A 17464-nucleotide genomic window follows, 5' to 3' on the forward strand; every position below is an offset into this window, starting at 1 on the left:
TCTAAAGGGATGATCCTCTTTTGTTTTTTTTTTTCTTTCAGTTTTTTTTATATTGTGTGTTAATTGGATAGATTTTCATATATTGAACCACCCCTGAATCCCTACTTTAAAACCTATTTGATTATGATGGATGATGTCTTTGATATGTTCTTTGATTCAGTTTGTATTTTATTTGGTGTTTTTCATCAATGTTCATAAGGAAAATTGATCTGAAATTCTCTTTCTTTGTTGACTGTTTGTGTGGTTTAGGTATAAATGTTACTGTGGTCTCGTAGAGTGAGTTTGCTAAAGGTCTTTATGCGTCTAAAGTCTGGAATAGTTTGAGAAGTATTCTTTGTATTTGAGTATTTTGAGAAGCTATTCTTTGAAATTTTGGTAGAATTCTGTGCTAAACCCATCTGGCCTGGGGCTTTTTCTCCCTTTTGGTTTGGAGACTTTTGATAGCTGCTTCTATTTTCTTAGGGGTAAAGGACTACTCTGATAGTTTACCTGATCTTGATTTCGCTTCCCTAATTAGTATTTCTCCAGGATACCATCCAATTTATTTAGATTTTCCAAATTTTTTGGTGTTCACACTTTTGAAGTAAGGCCTAATAATTTTTAAATTTCCTCATTTTCCATTGTTTTGTCTCCCTTTTCATTTCTGATTTGTTAGTTTGGATACTCTCTCTCTGCCTTTTCACTAGTTTTGCTAAGGGTTTATCTTGTTAATTTCCCTAAAGAATCACCTCTTGGTTTTGTTGATCCTTTTTATCAGTTGGTTTCTGGTTTCTTTGTTTCTAAGTAATTGATTAATTTCAACCCTGAGATTCATTATTTCTGGCTGTCGACTCCTCCTGCACGAGTTAACTATTTTCTAGAGACTTCAGGTGCGTTTTCAATTCATTAGTATGAGAATGCTACAATTTCTTTATGGGGGCAATTACTGTTATTATATTTCCTCTTAGGACTGATTTCACAGTGTTCCATGAATTTGTATACATTGTGCCTTAATTTTCATTTAATACTTGAAAGTCTTTCACCTCTCTCTCTCTCTCTTTCTTTCTCTCTTTCTTTTTTCTTTCTTCCTGGACCCAGTAATCACTGAGTAGAGAATTGTTCAGTTTTCATGAGTACATAGGGTTTTCATGGTTACTGTTGTTGATGAAGTACAGTTTTAATTTACTGTAATCTGATAAGATGTAAGATGTTATTTCAATCTTCTTATATCTGTTGAGGCTTTCTTTGTTCCCAATTATATGGTCAGGTTTGGAGAATGTTCTGGGAGGTACTATGAAGAACACATATTCTATTATGTTTGGGTGAGATGTTTTAATAGTTAGGTCCATTTGAATAGCAACCTCTGTTAGTTTTGTTATTTCTGTTTTGTTTTTGTTTCAATAGCCTGTCCATTGGTGAGTGAGGGATGTTGAAGTCTCCCACTATTAATATGTGGGGTGTAATGTGTGATTTAAGCCATAGTAATGTCTCTTCTATGAATATGGTTGCCATTCATTGCATAATTGTTCATAATTGAGATATCATCTTGGTGGACTTTTCCTCATGTGAGTATGAAGTATTCTTTAAATTACTCTTGGTTGTACGTCTATTTTAGTAATTATTAGAATGACTACTGCATCTTGTTTTCTGGGTCCATTTTTTTTAAAACCTTTACTAGCTCTTTATTGTGAAGTAATATCTATCTTTGCTAGTGAAATGTGTTTGTTGTATACAGCATAAGGATGGATTCCACTTATGCATCCATTCTGTTAGCCTATGTCTTTGTAATGGGTAACTTAGCCCATTGTTGCTGAGATATATAAATGACAAATGATTGTTATTTTGATGTTGGTGGTGATAGTGTGTCTATTCTTTTGGTTTTAATGTTGTAAAATTATTTTTGCTTTTGTTTTCATGAGTGCAGTTAGCCCTCATTGGGTTGGAGTTTTCCTTCTAGTTTCCTCTATAGGTTTGGGTTAATGGAAAGATATAGTTTAAATTTGGTTTTGTCATGGAATATCTTGGTTTCTCCATCTATGATGGTTGAAAGTTTTGCAAGTATATTAGTCTGGGCTGTCATTTGTGGTCTCTTGGGGTCTGTAAGACATCTGGCTATTCTCTATTATAAGTTAGAGTTTCAGAAGAGAAATCAGTATAATTCTGGTAGGTCAGTGGTTATACATTAATTGATAGGGAAACCATGTTTCTGGGGTAAAAAAAAAAACAGGTTTCTTTGTAGTTTATTTGCTTGTGTTTAAAATTCAGTTTTCTTTACTTAAAAATATAAACATACAAATAGTATCTGGGGAGGGAAGCATATGATGATAGTGTTTGCCCAGTAAACATTTTAAGTCTACTGGTCAGTTCACTTTACATGGATCTTAGTAGTTAATTTCAGTTCCAAGTGGCAAAATGTTAATTCTATATAAACCAAAGCAAAGTGGTCAAAATTAATGTGAGCAGTATTCAATCTTTAAAGATAGACCTAAACCTATAGTTGTGGCTGTATAGAATTTCCACAGTAGATAATCTACAGTTTTTATCATTCAATTATTTTCTTATCTGCACACTCAACTCAAAAATCTTTAAAACAAAAGAATTCATAGGATATTAACTGGAACAAGCAGCCTCCGAGTTACATCATTGTAGACTTAAAGTGTTTACTTGGCAAAAACTGTCATCATATGTTTCCCTCCCCAGATACTATTTGTATGTTTATATTTTTAGGCAGAAGGCACCACACCTGGCTCCAGAGACCTGTCTTTATCAAGCATCTCTTGACAGTCTGCTGGAAACTCTGAACACTGGAATCTCAGAAACTACATTGAAATATACTTTGATTTTTAAGACTCTATCAAGTACATTTTTATTTCCCACATTTAGCTACAATACAATTTTTTTACATTAAATAGTTTAAAAATTAAAAAAGGAGATTTTTTTGAGAATGTATCAGTATTCACAGATTTATATGTCTTCTTACATGGTAAAAATTTACAAAGAAGATGTGCCTTGATTTAAAAAGAATAAAGTCAGTGTTTAGAAGGTGGTTCATAAATAAGAATGAGGCTGAAAGTTCATTCATGTAGTGCATTGTCAGTGAGCCCTACTCGTTCTTCATTTTCTTTTCTTTCTTTACAAAGAATCGATAAATGAGCAAGAGGCACTTTACAGTAAGAACCACAGTGCCTGCAACACAAGAGAGTAGGAAGCCAATCACATCCAGAGAGTGGTACTGGTACCAAGTCAGGTTATGTCCAAGTGGTCTCAGGTGCTTGGCCCTTTTGTGGCGCATGACAAATTCAACCCAGAAGACAGCCCTGTCCAGGGGTTTCATAGGCTGGTCATGGTGAATGGTTGACAACTACATAGCATTCTTTTTATAGCTATAAGAGAGAAAATGGACATCAGTTAAAGGAATGGATGCACTAAAACTCCTGCTCTTATCCATTGAGCTGTCCTATGACCCTCATTTTTTATATTATTGCTTATCTTCATTTTTTGTTAACATTCTGATGTTAGAAAAGTGGTACAAATTTTACAGAGAAGCATGCAGGTGCATTTGATTCTATTGCTGAAAAGATTATCGATGAACATATAAAGGAGAAAGGTGACTTAGAAATATAAGTCACCAGCCCTCAATGTCAGATTGATGTAGTGCAACAGGTAGGATTTTTTTTCTCATTAAAACATCTTCATTTTTTGTATGCTATGACAGTTACTTACAATTTAGGATTCGGTTTATCTGATGGAGGAATAGGAAAAGTAGATGCTCCTTAGAGATGGGGGAGAGGTTAATACAAAAAAGACATGAAGAATGTGAAGGTAGATGGCAGAATTTAAGTGATCTAATAAGGGCAATGGGAAGAGGGGAAGGGCAAGGGGAAGAAGAAGAGGAGGGAAAAGGAGAAAATAACAAGAAGAATGTATGAAAAAATGATTATGCTCTTAACAGTTTATGCCTTTCTTCCAATTCTATGCATAAACGTACATATATAGTTTTAATGAACTTTTCTCATCTGAACTGACATTCCTGCCTCCAATAGCCAAGGACTTCCTACTAAAAAGCCCCACACTAGATATGAAAGCCTTCTTTTGAAGTGTTGGACAGGACTATCAAAATCATTCTTGCCCAATCAGTGTGGAGGATGAAGCAGAAGGGTTACATATTTAGGACCATACTGATTTACATAGGAAAGAAACATAAAGCATAACAAGAAATTAGAAAACAAAAAATAAGAGAGAGAATAATATATGTACTGAATCATGCCCTAATTTATTTTCATTCCTATTATTACCATTATTGTCAGGATAATTCTTGTTTGTTTGGCTTTCAGTAAGAAGACAATAAATGAATGAATGTGTGAATGAATGAATAAATGATGAGTGAATGAATGAACCACATTTTTTCCATTCCTATTTTTTAATTTATTTTTTATTAGATATTTTCTCTATATACATTTCAAATGCTATCCATAATGTTCCCTATACCCTCCCTCTGCCCTGCTCCCCTACCCACCCACTCCAGCTTCTTAGCCCTGGCATTCCCCTGTATTGGGGCATATAAAGTTTGCAATACCAAGGGGCCTCTCTTCCCAGTGATGGCCAACTAAGTCATCTTCTGCTACATATGCAGCTAGAAATATGAGCTCTGGGAATACTGGTTAGTTCATATTGTTGTTCCACCTATAGGCTTACAGACCCCTTTAGCTCCTTGGGTGCTTTCTCTAGCTTCTCCATTGGGGGCCCTGTGTTTGATCTTATAGATGACTGTGAGCATCCACTTCTGTATTTGCCAGGCCCTGGCAAAGCCTCATATGAGACAGCTATAACAGGGTCCCTTCGGCAAAATCTTTCTGGCATTGTGCAATACTGTCTGGGTTTGGTGGCTGATTATGGGATGGATCCACCTTAGCTCCAAACTTTGTCTCTGTAACTCCTTTCATGAGATTCCACCTCACACCCGTCAGAATGGCTAAGATCAAAAATTCAGGTGACAGCAGATGCTGGCGAGGATGTGGAGAAAGAGGAACACACCTCCACTGTTGGTGGGATTGCAAGCTTGTACAACCACTCTGGAAGTCAGTCTGGAGGTTCCTCAGAAAATTGGATATAATACTACCAGAAGATCCAGCAATACCTCTCCTGAGCATATACCCAGAAGAAGTTCCAATTGGTAATAAGAACACCTGCTGCTCTATGTTCATAGCAGCCTTATTTATAATAGTCAGAAGCTGGAAATAACCCAGATGTCCCTCAACAGATGAATGGATACAGAAAATGTGATACATTTACATAATGGAGTACTACTCAGCAAATAAAAACAATGGATTTATAAAATGTTTGGACAAATAGATGTATCTGGAGGATATCATCCTTAGTGAGTTAACCCAATCACAAAAGAAGTCATTAGATATGCACTCACTGATAAGTGGATATTAGCCCAGAAACATAGAACACCCAAGATACAATTTGCAAAACACAAGAAAATCAAGAAGAGGGAAGACGAATGGGTGGATACTTCATTTCTCCTTAGAACAGGAAATGAACCATATTTTAAAAGGTTATACTCACAAAGGATTTTCTATGACCTCCTCCAGTGCATTGAGCATATCTGACCTTGACATTGTTCTGATATTCAATGTAACAGCTGCTCCTTTGGCCACCATATGGGCAATGTTATCATGTTGTTCTCCAAACAAAGGAATGCCAATCATAGGGATTCCATGATAGATTGCCTCATAGACACCGTTGGCCCCACCATGAGTTACAAAGGCTTTGGTTTTTGGATGACCTAGAATAAGATGAATTCAGGATAACATTATTTCGCAGTTTTAGGCATGAAAAGAGGTGTGTATATTAAGAAGAACTGAAGAGATTTTCTTCACAAAGATTGTTATACTCATAGCCTCACTGAAATATTTTTCTGTCTCAGAGCTAGAAGAATCTAAATTTCCCAAGAACTATTTTGCAGATTTGCATGTGACTAAGAACTTGAAATATGAAATACTCATTTCCAATCAAACACATGAAATCCATATTAGATATGAAAAAAGAGTGGTAAGAAAATACCAAATCCATGTCATAACTTGTTATCCTAAATAAATAATCCTAGATGTAAGTGTAACATAAAGGGTTTGATGTCAAAAGGGATAGGTGTAGAAATCAGAGACTCAGTCATGATATTGATTTTGTTTTCCAGAGTCTTACCAAGGAGGTCATTCTGGGGGAGCCACTTGTACACTCTCGTATTGGGTCCTAAAGTTGCTGGGGTTTTGCCATCAAATTTCCAAAGAACCTGTTAAATGTTAGACAATCTTTATTGGTAGAACCAAATTTTACATTACAATGACTGAGCAGGATATATATAGGAGTATAAATGTAGAGATATATACATATGTTTATGTAACAACAATTAATTAAAAGAATAGGTTTTTAGTTTGAAAGAGACCAAGGGGGCATGCTTATGGGAGTGTTTTGAGGTAGGACTGAAAAGGGAGAAATGATGTAATTATAATTTCCAAAAGAGAAATAATTTTATAATGTATCTTTTTTTGGTGTAGAGAAAACAGATCTGAACACCTCCCATAAGATAGATGAGGAAGTCAGAGGAGGTGAGCAATGAGAACTCTTAAAAGACTGAGCATAGACTGTCCCAGCAGCTTCTGTGTTTATTTTTTGCACTCAGACATGTTGAACACAATCATCACTTTCCACAAAGAGATATGTAGACAAATGAGATAGTTAGTGATATGTGAAAATATAATACATTGCCATGGTGACATAATTCAACTGCAAAGAATACTGGCAAATTACTAATCACTTATTTTATATAAATTATTTTGAAAACTCTAATATTCCAGTTTTAATATTGTAATAAAAATACATTTTAAATACTTTAGAGTTTATGTTTATTCACTTGTGCTATGTTATTTACAGTAAATTTCAACTTTTCTTGTCTTTGATTGTGTATTCTTAATTATTTGCCATCCAGAATTATCTCTGCCCAGATTACTTGGAAATAATGGCCAATGAGTTGGCCAATCGAAATATGAAATCATCTGATCCTTCTGGAAGAAACTTTGCATATTGTAGTGTTGCAATGGTCCAGGAATGGAGTTATGTGAGTAGAACCTTAGTCCATTGAGAATACCCCAAGAAAACAGGACAAGAGTCTTGTTATTCTTGTTTCTTCAAAACACAAGACTTCTCTTGGTATGTGTCTATGTCATTTTCTCATTTATACCAGATAGGAGTTAATTCTATATGTTATTACCTTGACTGGTACTTGTGATTGTATACAGCTTGAAATCCTGTGACCTTCACTTGTGTGACATTTCTTAAGCCTCAGAGTAAGTATTGTTTGATGCTGTGAATAAAGTTGGCTATTTCATGAGATTTTAGTCTGCCTCACTGATCAGCTCCATTCTTCCAAGTCTCCCTGTCTCTGGAGTTGTGACAAGTGGCAATGAAGGGGGACTTAAAGTTGACTTTGCAATAGAACATTGGAGACTTCACAGAAAGAGGCAAATGAGAATAAGCAGGTAGAATACAGAGAAAGCTATACCTTATGTGAGCTTGTGCATCATTTCTTTAAAGAAAGGAGGAGCACAAGCATCAAAGTCACAATTATTAGGTTACTTGTGATTATATTTGATGAAGTAGTACAAGATAGCATCGAAACAAATATGGAAAAGGCACATAAACATGGAGAAAAAGATACCCTTTCAATCTTTTGTCATGTGAGCATTGATTTAGACTGTTATTAAAAAAAACCTTTACAAATATAAAGAGGATAAAAATGGAAAGGAAAATCAGCACCACTGACAAGTATGCAGGTGATCTACTGTTGAGTTCTTTCCTTGTTTCATGAGGATTTAAGAGAGCCTACAGAAAAGCCAATATTACAACCAAGGCAAGCTAGGCCAATGCAAGAAAAAGAAATTCATTCATCAATTCCTCCCTGGCCTTATTAGTTGTGCTCTGTGTTTCCTGTAAAGTTTCAATAACATCAAATTGTTTATTAGGAGTTAAACATGGATATTATAAAAGATTTTAAGAAGGCCTACGCTTCCTATAGACCTACTATTTTATATAGTTATTAATATCTTTTGGTTGGAGCAATGATGCACAATGTTTGCCATATGGTTTTCATGTAATTGCTAAAATTGTTCTTAGCCATTTCCAATTTTCTCATTGTCAAATGTGGCTTGAAAATAAAGCCCATAAAAAGTTGGGCATCTAGGACTGAGGGGTAATCCTAGAAATGTCCTAGGAATGCTGATGGATTTGTATCAACAGATTATCAGTTGCATGATATACCTCCTTCAGTTCTTTCACATTAGGAATGCTGTTATGGCTTCCTGCATGAATACTGATATGGAATCAGACTTAGGATCTAGTAATATGCAAAATATATAAGGTTCCTCTGAGCCTTATGCTGATTTCAGAGGGAGACTCAAAGATGCTATTGAAAAACAATAAAGGGGGAGCAAATTCAAGAATTCTTATAAAATAGTTACTATTGATAAAGACAATGAAGATTGCCAAGAATTAATCAAGCCTCAAAGAGAGATAAAAAATGTTATGGTCTTTCTGAAGTTATGTAGAAATGTAGGGACATACAAATCTAGAGCAAAATTACCTGTTTTAGGAATGTTTGCTCTACAAAAAAAAAAAAAAAAAAAAAAAAAAAGAAATGATGTTGGTTAAGTGGTCACTCTAAGAAACAAAGTAAATTGTCCTTATTACAGTTCAATGCTCAGAATGCAGCTGGAGCAACAGGTCCCTCCATGTGTAGTTTTTGGTTGGTGGTTTAGTCCCTGGAAGCTCTGGGTGGTCTGTTTGGTTGATATTATTGTTCTTCCTATGGGATTTCAAACCTCGTAAGCTTCTTCAGTCCTTCTTGGTTGATATTATTGTTCTTCCTATGGGATTTCAACCCTCGTAAGCTTCTTCAGTCCTTCTCCTAACTTCTCCATTCAGGTCCCTGTTCTCAGTTTGAGGGTTGGCTGCAAGTATCCACATCTGTATTGGTTAGGATTTAACAGAGTCTCTCAGGAGACGGGTATAACAGGCACCTGTCAGCAAGCACTTCTTGGCATCAGCAATAGTATCTGCATCTGATGCCTGCATATTGGATGGATCCTCCTACATGGGGCAATCCTGGATGACCTTTCCTTCAGTCTGATCCACTCTAGAACCCAAACTAAAAGAGGCATTTGTTTATATTGTGGATCCTTTGCTGCCTTTACACTTACTTTCTCCACTAAGTTGTCTCCTATACATACTAAAGCCCAAGAAAATAGACCTCTGGAATGGATCCATTTTCACCACAAGGGCCATAAAATACTAACTACTTTTCTTTCTCTTCTTGCTCAATTAATGAATCAGGGGAAGATTTAATGTCAACAATTACATGGATATATTCCTTGATGTATTATCTTACACCTAACTAACATCAGTTTTAAAGAGAGTTACAGAACTCTATGGAGTTTTCAAGTTTCAAACACAGATTGCTATAGTAGAATAGGAAACTTTAAATTTCCTCTTCTCATCCTACCATGCTCCCATTACTCCAGGATCTATAACAACTGGTTCAAACCACCATTCATCCTGTGTTTATTACTCATACTTGTGCACACTCCAACCTCCCTGTTTCTATTGAAGAACAAAATAAGCAAGATGATGCATTGAGCAGCCCTATATTTTCTTTCCTGCAATATAAACATCACCACCTATACAATGATGCTGTTGGGGTTCATGTACAATACCACATTCCACTTAGATAATTGAGACAGATTGTACAAGAATGTCCTACTTGTTCTCCTGTATAATATCATATTCATATAGCTAGAGTTAACAAACGAGGTAAAAGTCATTAGTGAATTATGGACAGTAGCTGTAATTCACTTTGCTGTTCTGCCTTAGATACTGAAGTTGCATGTGTGCATTGATATATATTCTAATTTGGGGGGTTCTACTTCCATCCTCAGAGAATTCTTTTTCAATGTAGTCTTCTTATCCAAACTTTGGAAATATATGAGTGCCTACTTGAGTAAAAATTGACAATGGGCCCAGCCTATAGTAGAAAAAATAAAATCTTCTGCAAATGGTAGAATAAAAACCATATTGCAAAACTTCTTTATAATCATAATAAAAATAAAACCTGCAAACAATGGAATAAAAATCATATTGGAAGCTTCTTTATAATCATCATGGTCAGTGCATAATTGAACGAATGCATAGAATGTTAAAATAACAATAAATAAAAAAAACAAAACTAGTAGCATATCCTTGTACTTTCCTCATTTACTCTTATTTTACAATTTGCCTGATGGTGATACATGTTCAGGAACTCAAAACTATTTCTATACAGAACATTCTGAACTGCCTTTAGACAGGCATATCTGATTTCAATAATTTGAACCTTGAAAATCCACCTAGCTCAAGAAATTTGGCAAAGGATATGCATCGGGCATTGCAGATGTTTCCAATAAAACACTGGATTCATCTCAGGCTCCTATAGCCCTGAGCCATGAATAAGAGATGTGGATGGTAAGAAGATTGTGGCAGACATCATGAAGACAGCAAGCTTCCAGATAAAGAGTAAGGGAATTTATTGACTATAGCATCAGAATTCAAGTCTGTCTAATTTGGGCCAATTAAAGACCCTAGGAACCAAGGAGGAAGTTAACTGATGCCATTTGTCACCTGAGAATCTCTTTCTGGTGACTACATCAGTTTTCACCTGTGATAATTTGCATACAAAGGATGTGTGTTTACTTGGGTGAAGTTGTTACAGCAGATGTAATATCTGTGTTTAGATCCTACCCTGTCACCACTCCAGAGAACATGGGAAATTAAAGACATATGAAATAGAGAAATAAATTTGAATACATACTAAATCAAAATGACTCTGGATATTCTGTGTTTAAAAAAAAATAAAAAGGAGATGTGTGAAAGGGGTCCAACCATAGAGGAGATTTTTGAGTGCAGGTGAAAATACTCCAAGAAAACTGGACAAGGGTCTTTGATCTCAGTTTCATCAGAGAGATTACATTTGGACTGTGATTTGGACCCCTTCTCAGCTCTAGCAGATAGGAGCAGGTCTACCTCTGGTTAACCACTTCTATTTGCTATTGTTATCCAGGAATGTTTAAATTCTCTTTTGTGTTTCTTATTAGAAAAGCAAGTTTTTGTCATATATAGCTCATCTTTATGACTGGATGTAGCCAGAACACCTGTGTTATGTATTCATTATGACCTTTCTTAAGCCTCAGACCATAAAGTTTTGATTCTTTGTATAAAGTTGCCTATTGCCTATGATTTTAATTTCGCATGTCCTCTGGAGTGGTGACAGGGTAGGATTTAAACACAGATATTACATCTGCTGTAACACCTTCACCCAAGTAAACACATTTCCTTTGTAGAGCAATTGCTGTGGACCAGGGATTCAGAACATGTCAGCATCATCTGCACACTGGACTTATTCTTCATCTCCAAATGATCACTATAACCACACACTTAGATTGACATCTTTTTCATTTCTTTAAGAATTTCATATAATGTTATTTTTTCTTATTTATCCCTCCCTACCCCAGTCTTCCAGAAATCACCCCCTTCTCTATACACTCTACTTCTGCCCTTAAAAATAATCCATCTTCTTAAATCAGATGTCTGAGGCAGGATGATTTCTGGCTGTTGAAGCCATTAGCCTGAGCTGCAGTGTGAGATTGTATCAAGTCACAAGCTCTGGAAAGTAGCTCCACAAGGGTTTGTGTTACATACTCCTATAGCTTGCCATGGTATTATGAATGGCCCATGTATTACTTTGACCTGTGCAGTGTTAACTGTGTGTTTTTATTTATCAAAAACAAAAATAAAACAAAAAACAAAATGTAAGGAGCCATTTGTCCTCTCCAAATATTCTTGCATGTGTGGTCTTCCACTAGGGAATGCTTGGCTTAGATTTGGTCTGTTTTTCGGTTGCATAGGTTTTATACATATTTTTGATTCACATTAATTTAAAATCCATACAACTATTATCTTTTCATGTAAAATCAAGAAGAATTTGCTTTGTCTACACACCCTTGACAGTAATATCATCATAATGCGAGGACATCAAAATGTACCCACAGAGATCACAACATTGATATCCAAGGTACTTGCAGTCAAAAAAACCTTCTTTAATATTGTAGCATATCTTTTGTGTTTCTGTTTATAATTTGGCTAGGCTAAATTAGAACTTAACTAAATCTTTATGTTTCACATAGTCATTTCTAGAATCTGACATTCCACAGATTTTTATAGACTCAGTATACATTCTCCTCCCATCGGCACTTTACCTCACCTTTTGTGGAATCTGGGCAAGGGCCCATGCAATTGTGTTGGCTTTTTCTTCTGTCATGTTACTAACCATTGACCCAAGAGAAAACACCACCACACCATGATCTCCAGAGCTCTGGACAAATTCTTCCATATCCTGTGAATAAAAAACTTGTTTTATCACACAATAGCAATTGTAGAGAAATCACTCATAAAACTTTTTAAAAAAAGTAGGAGAAAAAATTGAAGTGTTCTTAGGAATTTTTAGAATAGTGGTGTTAAACATTCAGAAGACAGAGCTGGCACAGTCCACAACGGGCATCGGTATGACATGCACTCACATATGTTCAACAAACGTTCTCAGTGTTTTCCTCTGGCAAAATGAAAGCTAAGAAATGCATGTATATTATGTGAAATATTTGTAAAATTGTAGCTCCATTATATTTTTCATCCTGCAGAATTTTAAATTTTGGCTTGCTGTTTAATTTGCTCCTAATTTAATATTATTAGCTAGTGTTTACTGAAACAATATCTATGTTGTGATATGTACATATGTTATAAGTTAATGCATCCTTCCTCCTGTGATAAATAAAATGTTTTGGTTCTTTATAAAATAATAATAACTGCATGGTAAATATATATTATGTGATAATTTTCTGATTTTTGTGTATACATGAGAGTATTTTCTTAATGTCTCCAAATTCCCTTCATTTGTTTTAGCCAATAAAGGCCATGATAAAATCAAATGTTCTAATCTGTTAACTTTAAACATATTATTTTTGAGACTATCTCTCATTGAACATGAATCTCACCATCTTATCAGATTTGTATCCTTGGTATTAACCTGTTTCTTCAGCTCGTACATCCTATGCTAGAACACTTAACTTTTTATATGGGTCGCGGGATTCAAACTCGCCTCCTCATGGTTGCTTGGTAAGGACTTTACCCAATGGCTAATCACTCTAGTAACATCACTACATGACCCAATGCACTGTTATGAATATTCTTCATGTTTATCATATTCTTTCCTGAGTTTTTTAGAGCTCCTATTTACCAGGAATCTTAATTTCACTTCCCACATATATCTATCATTGGGAGAAAAATGTAAGGAAAGATGATATGAAATGAAAAAGAGATAAAAAGAATATATTTACCTTAGGCAAGGGTTTAGCAGGTTTGCAATGGAGTCCTCCAACATAGTCAATATTTGGTAAGGTTGGGTGAGGAAACTCCAAATCCCAGTTGGATCTAACGAGCCACATTTCTGCTTGGCCCATTGTCTCAGCTAAGGTGGTGGGCCTTCCTAGATGGAGAAGATGAGCAAATGAGACAGAGAAAAGTTGACAGGACTGTCTGCCGAGTCTCAAAGATATTTCCTTAAAAACCTTGGAAGAGCTGGACAATGGTGGCACATGCCTTTAATCCCAGCACTTGGGAGGCAGAGGCAGGTGGATTTATGAGTTCAAGGCCAGCCTGGTCTACAGAGTGAGTTCCAGAACAGCCAGTGCTACACGAAAAAAACTGTCTCGAAAAAGAAAAAACAAAACAAAAAACAAAACACACATAAAAAAATTGGAAGAATTTGTATTTGATATAGAACATGTGCATTTAAAATGCAATATATTTTTTAAATGTTTATCACTTGCTCACCGGCCTTTATTTTTTTTTAATTTTTAATATTTTTTATTACATATTTTCCTCAATTACATTTCCAATGCTATCCCAAAAGTCCCCCATACCCTCCCCCACCCTACTTCCCTACCCACCCTTTCCCATTTTTTTGGCCCTGGCATTCCCCTGTACTGGGGCATATAAAGTTTGCGTGTCCAATGGGCCTCTCTTTCCAGTGATGGCCGACTAGACCATCTTTTGATACGTATGCAGCTAGAGTCAAGAGCTCCGGGGTACTGGTTAGTTCATAATGTTGTTCCACCTATAGGGTTGCAGATCCCTTTAGCTCCTTGGGTACTTTCTCTAGCTCCTCCATTGGGAGCCCTGTGATCCATCCAATAGCTGACTGTGAGCATCCACTTCTGTGTTTGCTAGGCCCCGTCATAGTCTCACAAGAGACAGCTATATCTGGGTCCTTTCAGCAAAATCTTGCTAGTGTATGCAATGGTGTCAGCGTTTGGAAGCTGATTATGGGGTGGATCCCTGGATATGGCAGTCTCTAGATGGTCCATCCTTTCGTCACAGCTCCAAACTTTGTCTCTGTAACTCCTTTCATGGGTGTTTTGTTCCCAATTCTAAGGAGGGGCACAGTGTCCACACTTTGGTTTTCATTCTTCTTGAGTTTCATGCGTTTAGCAAATTGTATATTGATAATTGATTTGTGGATCATATAGATACCTGATAATTTATGTTTATTTTATTTTTGGGTGGCAGGGTTTGAATCAGGGTTCCTCTGTATAATCCTAGCTATCCTGGAACTCATTCTGTAAGCCAGGCTGGCTTCAAACTCAGAAATCTGCCTGTCCCTGCCTCCCAAGTGCTGGGATTGAAGGCATGAGCCACCACTGCCTGGACTTGAGTTTACTTTTAAAACAATATGTAAGACGTATTTCATGTTTCCTCTATAATTTAAAATCATAAATAATTACAGAAATAACTCACTAAGCAAATATATAAAGAAGCACACATTTTTTCCTCTCCAAATCTTCAAAAAAAAAAAAACCAAAAACCAAAAAACAAACAAAACCAAACTTTGTAAATATAAACACACATTCCTTGACCAAAACTCTCACATGCTCTGTATCCTAGCTAGAATTCCCAGGATCATGATAGTTTATAGCTAGTTTTTATTCCTTAAAGGGAGCTGTAAAGTTTATAAATGACTGAATTTGTGGTTAATGCTTCTAGTATTTTTTTTCATATTGAGATATTTAATAGTACTTACACTATAAAGCAATCTAAATACATTCAGAATTATGAGAAGAGGAATTTTTGGCTAGTCTTACCTGTGGTACACTTTTAAGAGAAAAAAATGACTTCAGAAAATACAGCATGTGTGTCCATGCCTCTGTAGAATTTAGGCATTTGCAGTTGAATTTAGGAAGGGACCCAATAAGGAAATGTGGAGCTGTTAGAAATATCTGTTCCACTTTTAAGCTTTGGAAGCAACCTAATAGTTTTCAAGATGAGGGGGATTTTTTTTAATGATATACAAAGAGAATATTTTACATTTTTATCTTTTCACTTATATGTATGTGTATCTGCATGAGTATATGTTAAGTTTATGCCAGTGCCTGTGGATATGATAAAGGGCAGCAGTTCCCTTGAAGCTGAAGTTACAGGCAATTTTGAGCCACTGTGATGAGTGGTGGCAGGAAGAGAGCTCTTGTACTAAAACTGTACAGAAACAATCTTAACCTATTGGCCATGATTTGTGTCCCTACATTTTCATTTTAAATAAAGACACTGGCTGGCCTAGGCAAGAGAAAATAACTTCTTCAATGTTTTATATATATATATATAATGTTTTATATATATATATATATATACACTATGTCATTCTTGAATCTCCATTAATCAAGGTTAATTGGTAACTGCTTAGGGAATTATTAAAATAGAGGAAAACTTTTCAGTAAATGAGTAAAGAATCACTTAGGGACCATCTAATTTCATCTCTATGTAATTGCATAGCTAACCAAAATGTCTTCTATCAGGACCGATACCGATACCTTCTCCTATTTGATCAAACATATGAACATTTACAAGAGTTTGTGAGTTTCATAGCTTATAACATTATACATTTGATCAACTATAAAAGACTACTACATTTTGTATTTCATGGACATAAAGCTTTAAAAACTTGTGAAACTTAGGTTTTCAAACTACTTAGAAAAAGAAATGTAACTTACCCAAATATTCACTGTAAAATGAATCCCATTTCTTATCATTAAATAAATGGAACCAAAAGTCAAAATAAAGCATACATATCATATTTTTTACCCTCTCTATGAATGTCATTTGTCCACCTAATCCTGACAGAATTACAGGTACATAAGAGGGAGGGAGTACAAATCTCCCACTGGACTTTTCAATTTTGTAGCCTGGAGAGAAGCGAATACTATACAGAAAAGGAATCTGAAGCAGTTCAGCTATGAGCTCCCCACAGGAAGCAATAGGATCTGACAAAAGGACATCAAACTTGGATTCCTGTAGCTTTGTCATGAGCTCTTTGTTTGAAACAACATCTTTACAAAGACTTAGATAATAATCAGAATATTCATCAAGCATATTTTGCAGTAAAGGATAATATGACAAACATGTATCCCTTGGCATCTCATAAGTCCACACATCCAAAAACTTAATGAAAAAATTTTCCAGATTGTCTTTACTGACAGATGTAGGAAAAGTTTCAAACTTAAGGCCAGGTGATTTTTTGGGATCAAGAACATAGTAAGCTGAAGGTCTCAGAACAGTGACTTCATGGCCCCTCTGTACCAGTTCATCCAGTATTATTTTTATGTTCATCCAATGACTGAATTCCATTGGCCACACCAACACTTTCCCACATTTCACAGATCTGAAGCAGCAACTTATCTGCAGCAGCAGCAGAGCAGAAATCCACTTTCCAGGCATCCTGAAAATCAAAATCCTTCTCTTCACAGTCCATTTGCTTCTGTCACTGCTTGACCTTTCATCCAAGAACTTTCAGCCCAGAGGTTAAACTATAACTTGCATTGCCCAATCTGATAAGTAAATGACTATTACTGTGGTGAGAGAGACAAAAAAGCAGAGTGATTTCAATTATTCCATGTTTAGCTGAGAGTGATTCATGTCTCTTATGATGGCCTGTTTTCAATTAGCCAAGAAATAATGATGTCATGTTCAATTATTAATGGTACTAAGATATTAGAATATTCTAAAATGTCTCACAAAACTAGTGACATCATAATATGGCTGGTCTCTGAATTCTCCTCTATATGGCATTGAAAGCATATTAATTTATATAGTTGAATTTCATGATGACTCTTTGCATTCTTTTAGTGTGACCAATAATTCTAACTAAATCATGGACTGTTCTAATAATCAATCCAATATTAGAAATAACAGTCTTCATTTAAAAGGCTGGTTCTAGACATTTTTAGAGACATATTTGAAAGCTAGTTACAGTTTTCTATGATGCTATGTTAACAATAGATGGGGACAGGTTATA

General features: G+C 35.6%; 1 protein-coding gene across 1 annotated transcript; it reads right to left on the reverse strand.

Moving 5' to 3' along the window:
• Positions 1–2188: 2188 nt before the first annotated feature.
• Positions 2189–16948, reverse strand: LOC110295248 (UDP-glucuronosyltransferase 2B17). Its single transcript, XM_021163733.3, has 6 exons — positions 16164–16948; positions 13458–13606; positions 12329–12460; positions 6187–6274; positions 5551–5770; positions 2189–3362 (listed from the first exon to the last, which is right to left on the reverse strand). Exons 1-6 carry the CDS (start codon positions 16885–16887, stop codon positions 3341–3343), a joined length of 1335 nt encoding a protein of 444 aa, XP_021019392.1. The 5' UTR covers positions 16888–16948; the 3' UTR covers positions 2189–3340.
• Between the last annotated feature and the right edge of the window lie 516 nt (positions 16949–17464).

The sequence above is a fragment of the Mus caroli genome, unplaced genomic scaffold (genome assembly GCF_978045245.1).
Source record: "Mus caroli unplaced genomic scaffold, Mus_caroli_1 scaffold_4, whole genome shotgun sequence".
In the NCBI taxonomy this organism is placed as follows: domain Eukaryota; kingdom Metazoa; phylum Chordata; class Mammalia; order Rodentia; family Muridae; genus Mus; species Mus caroli.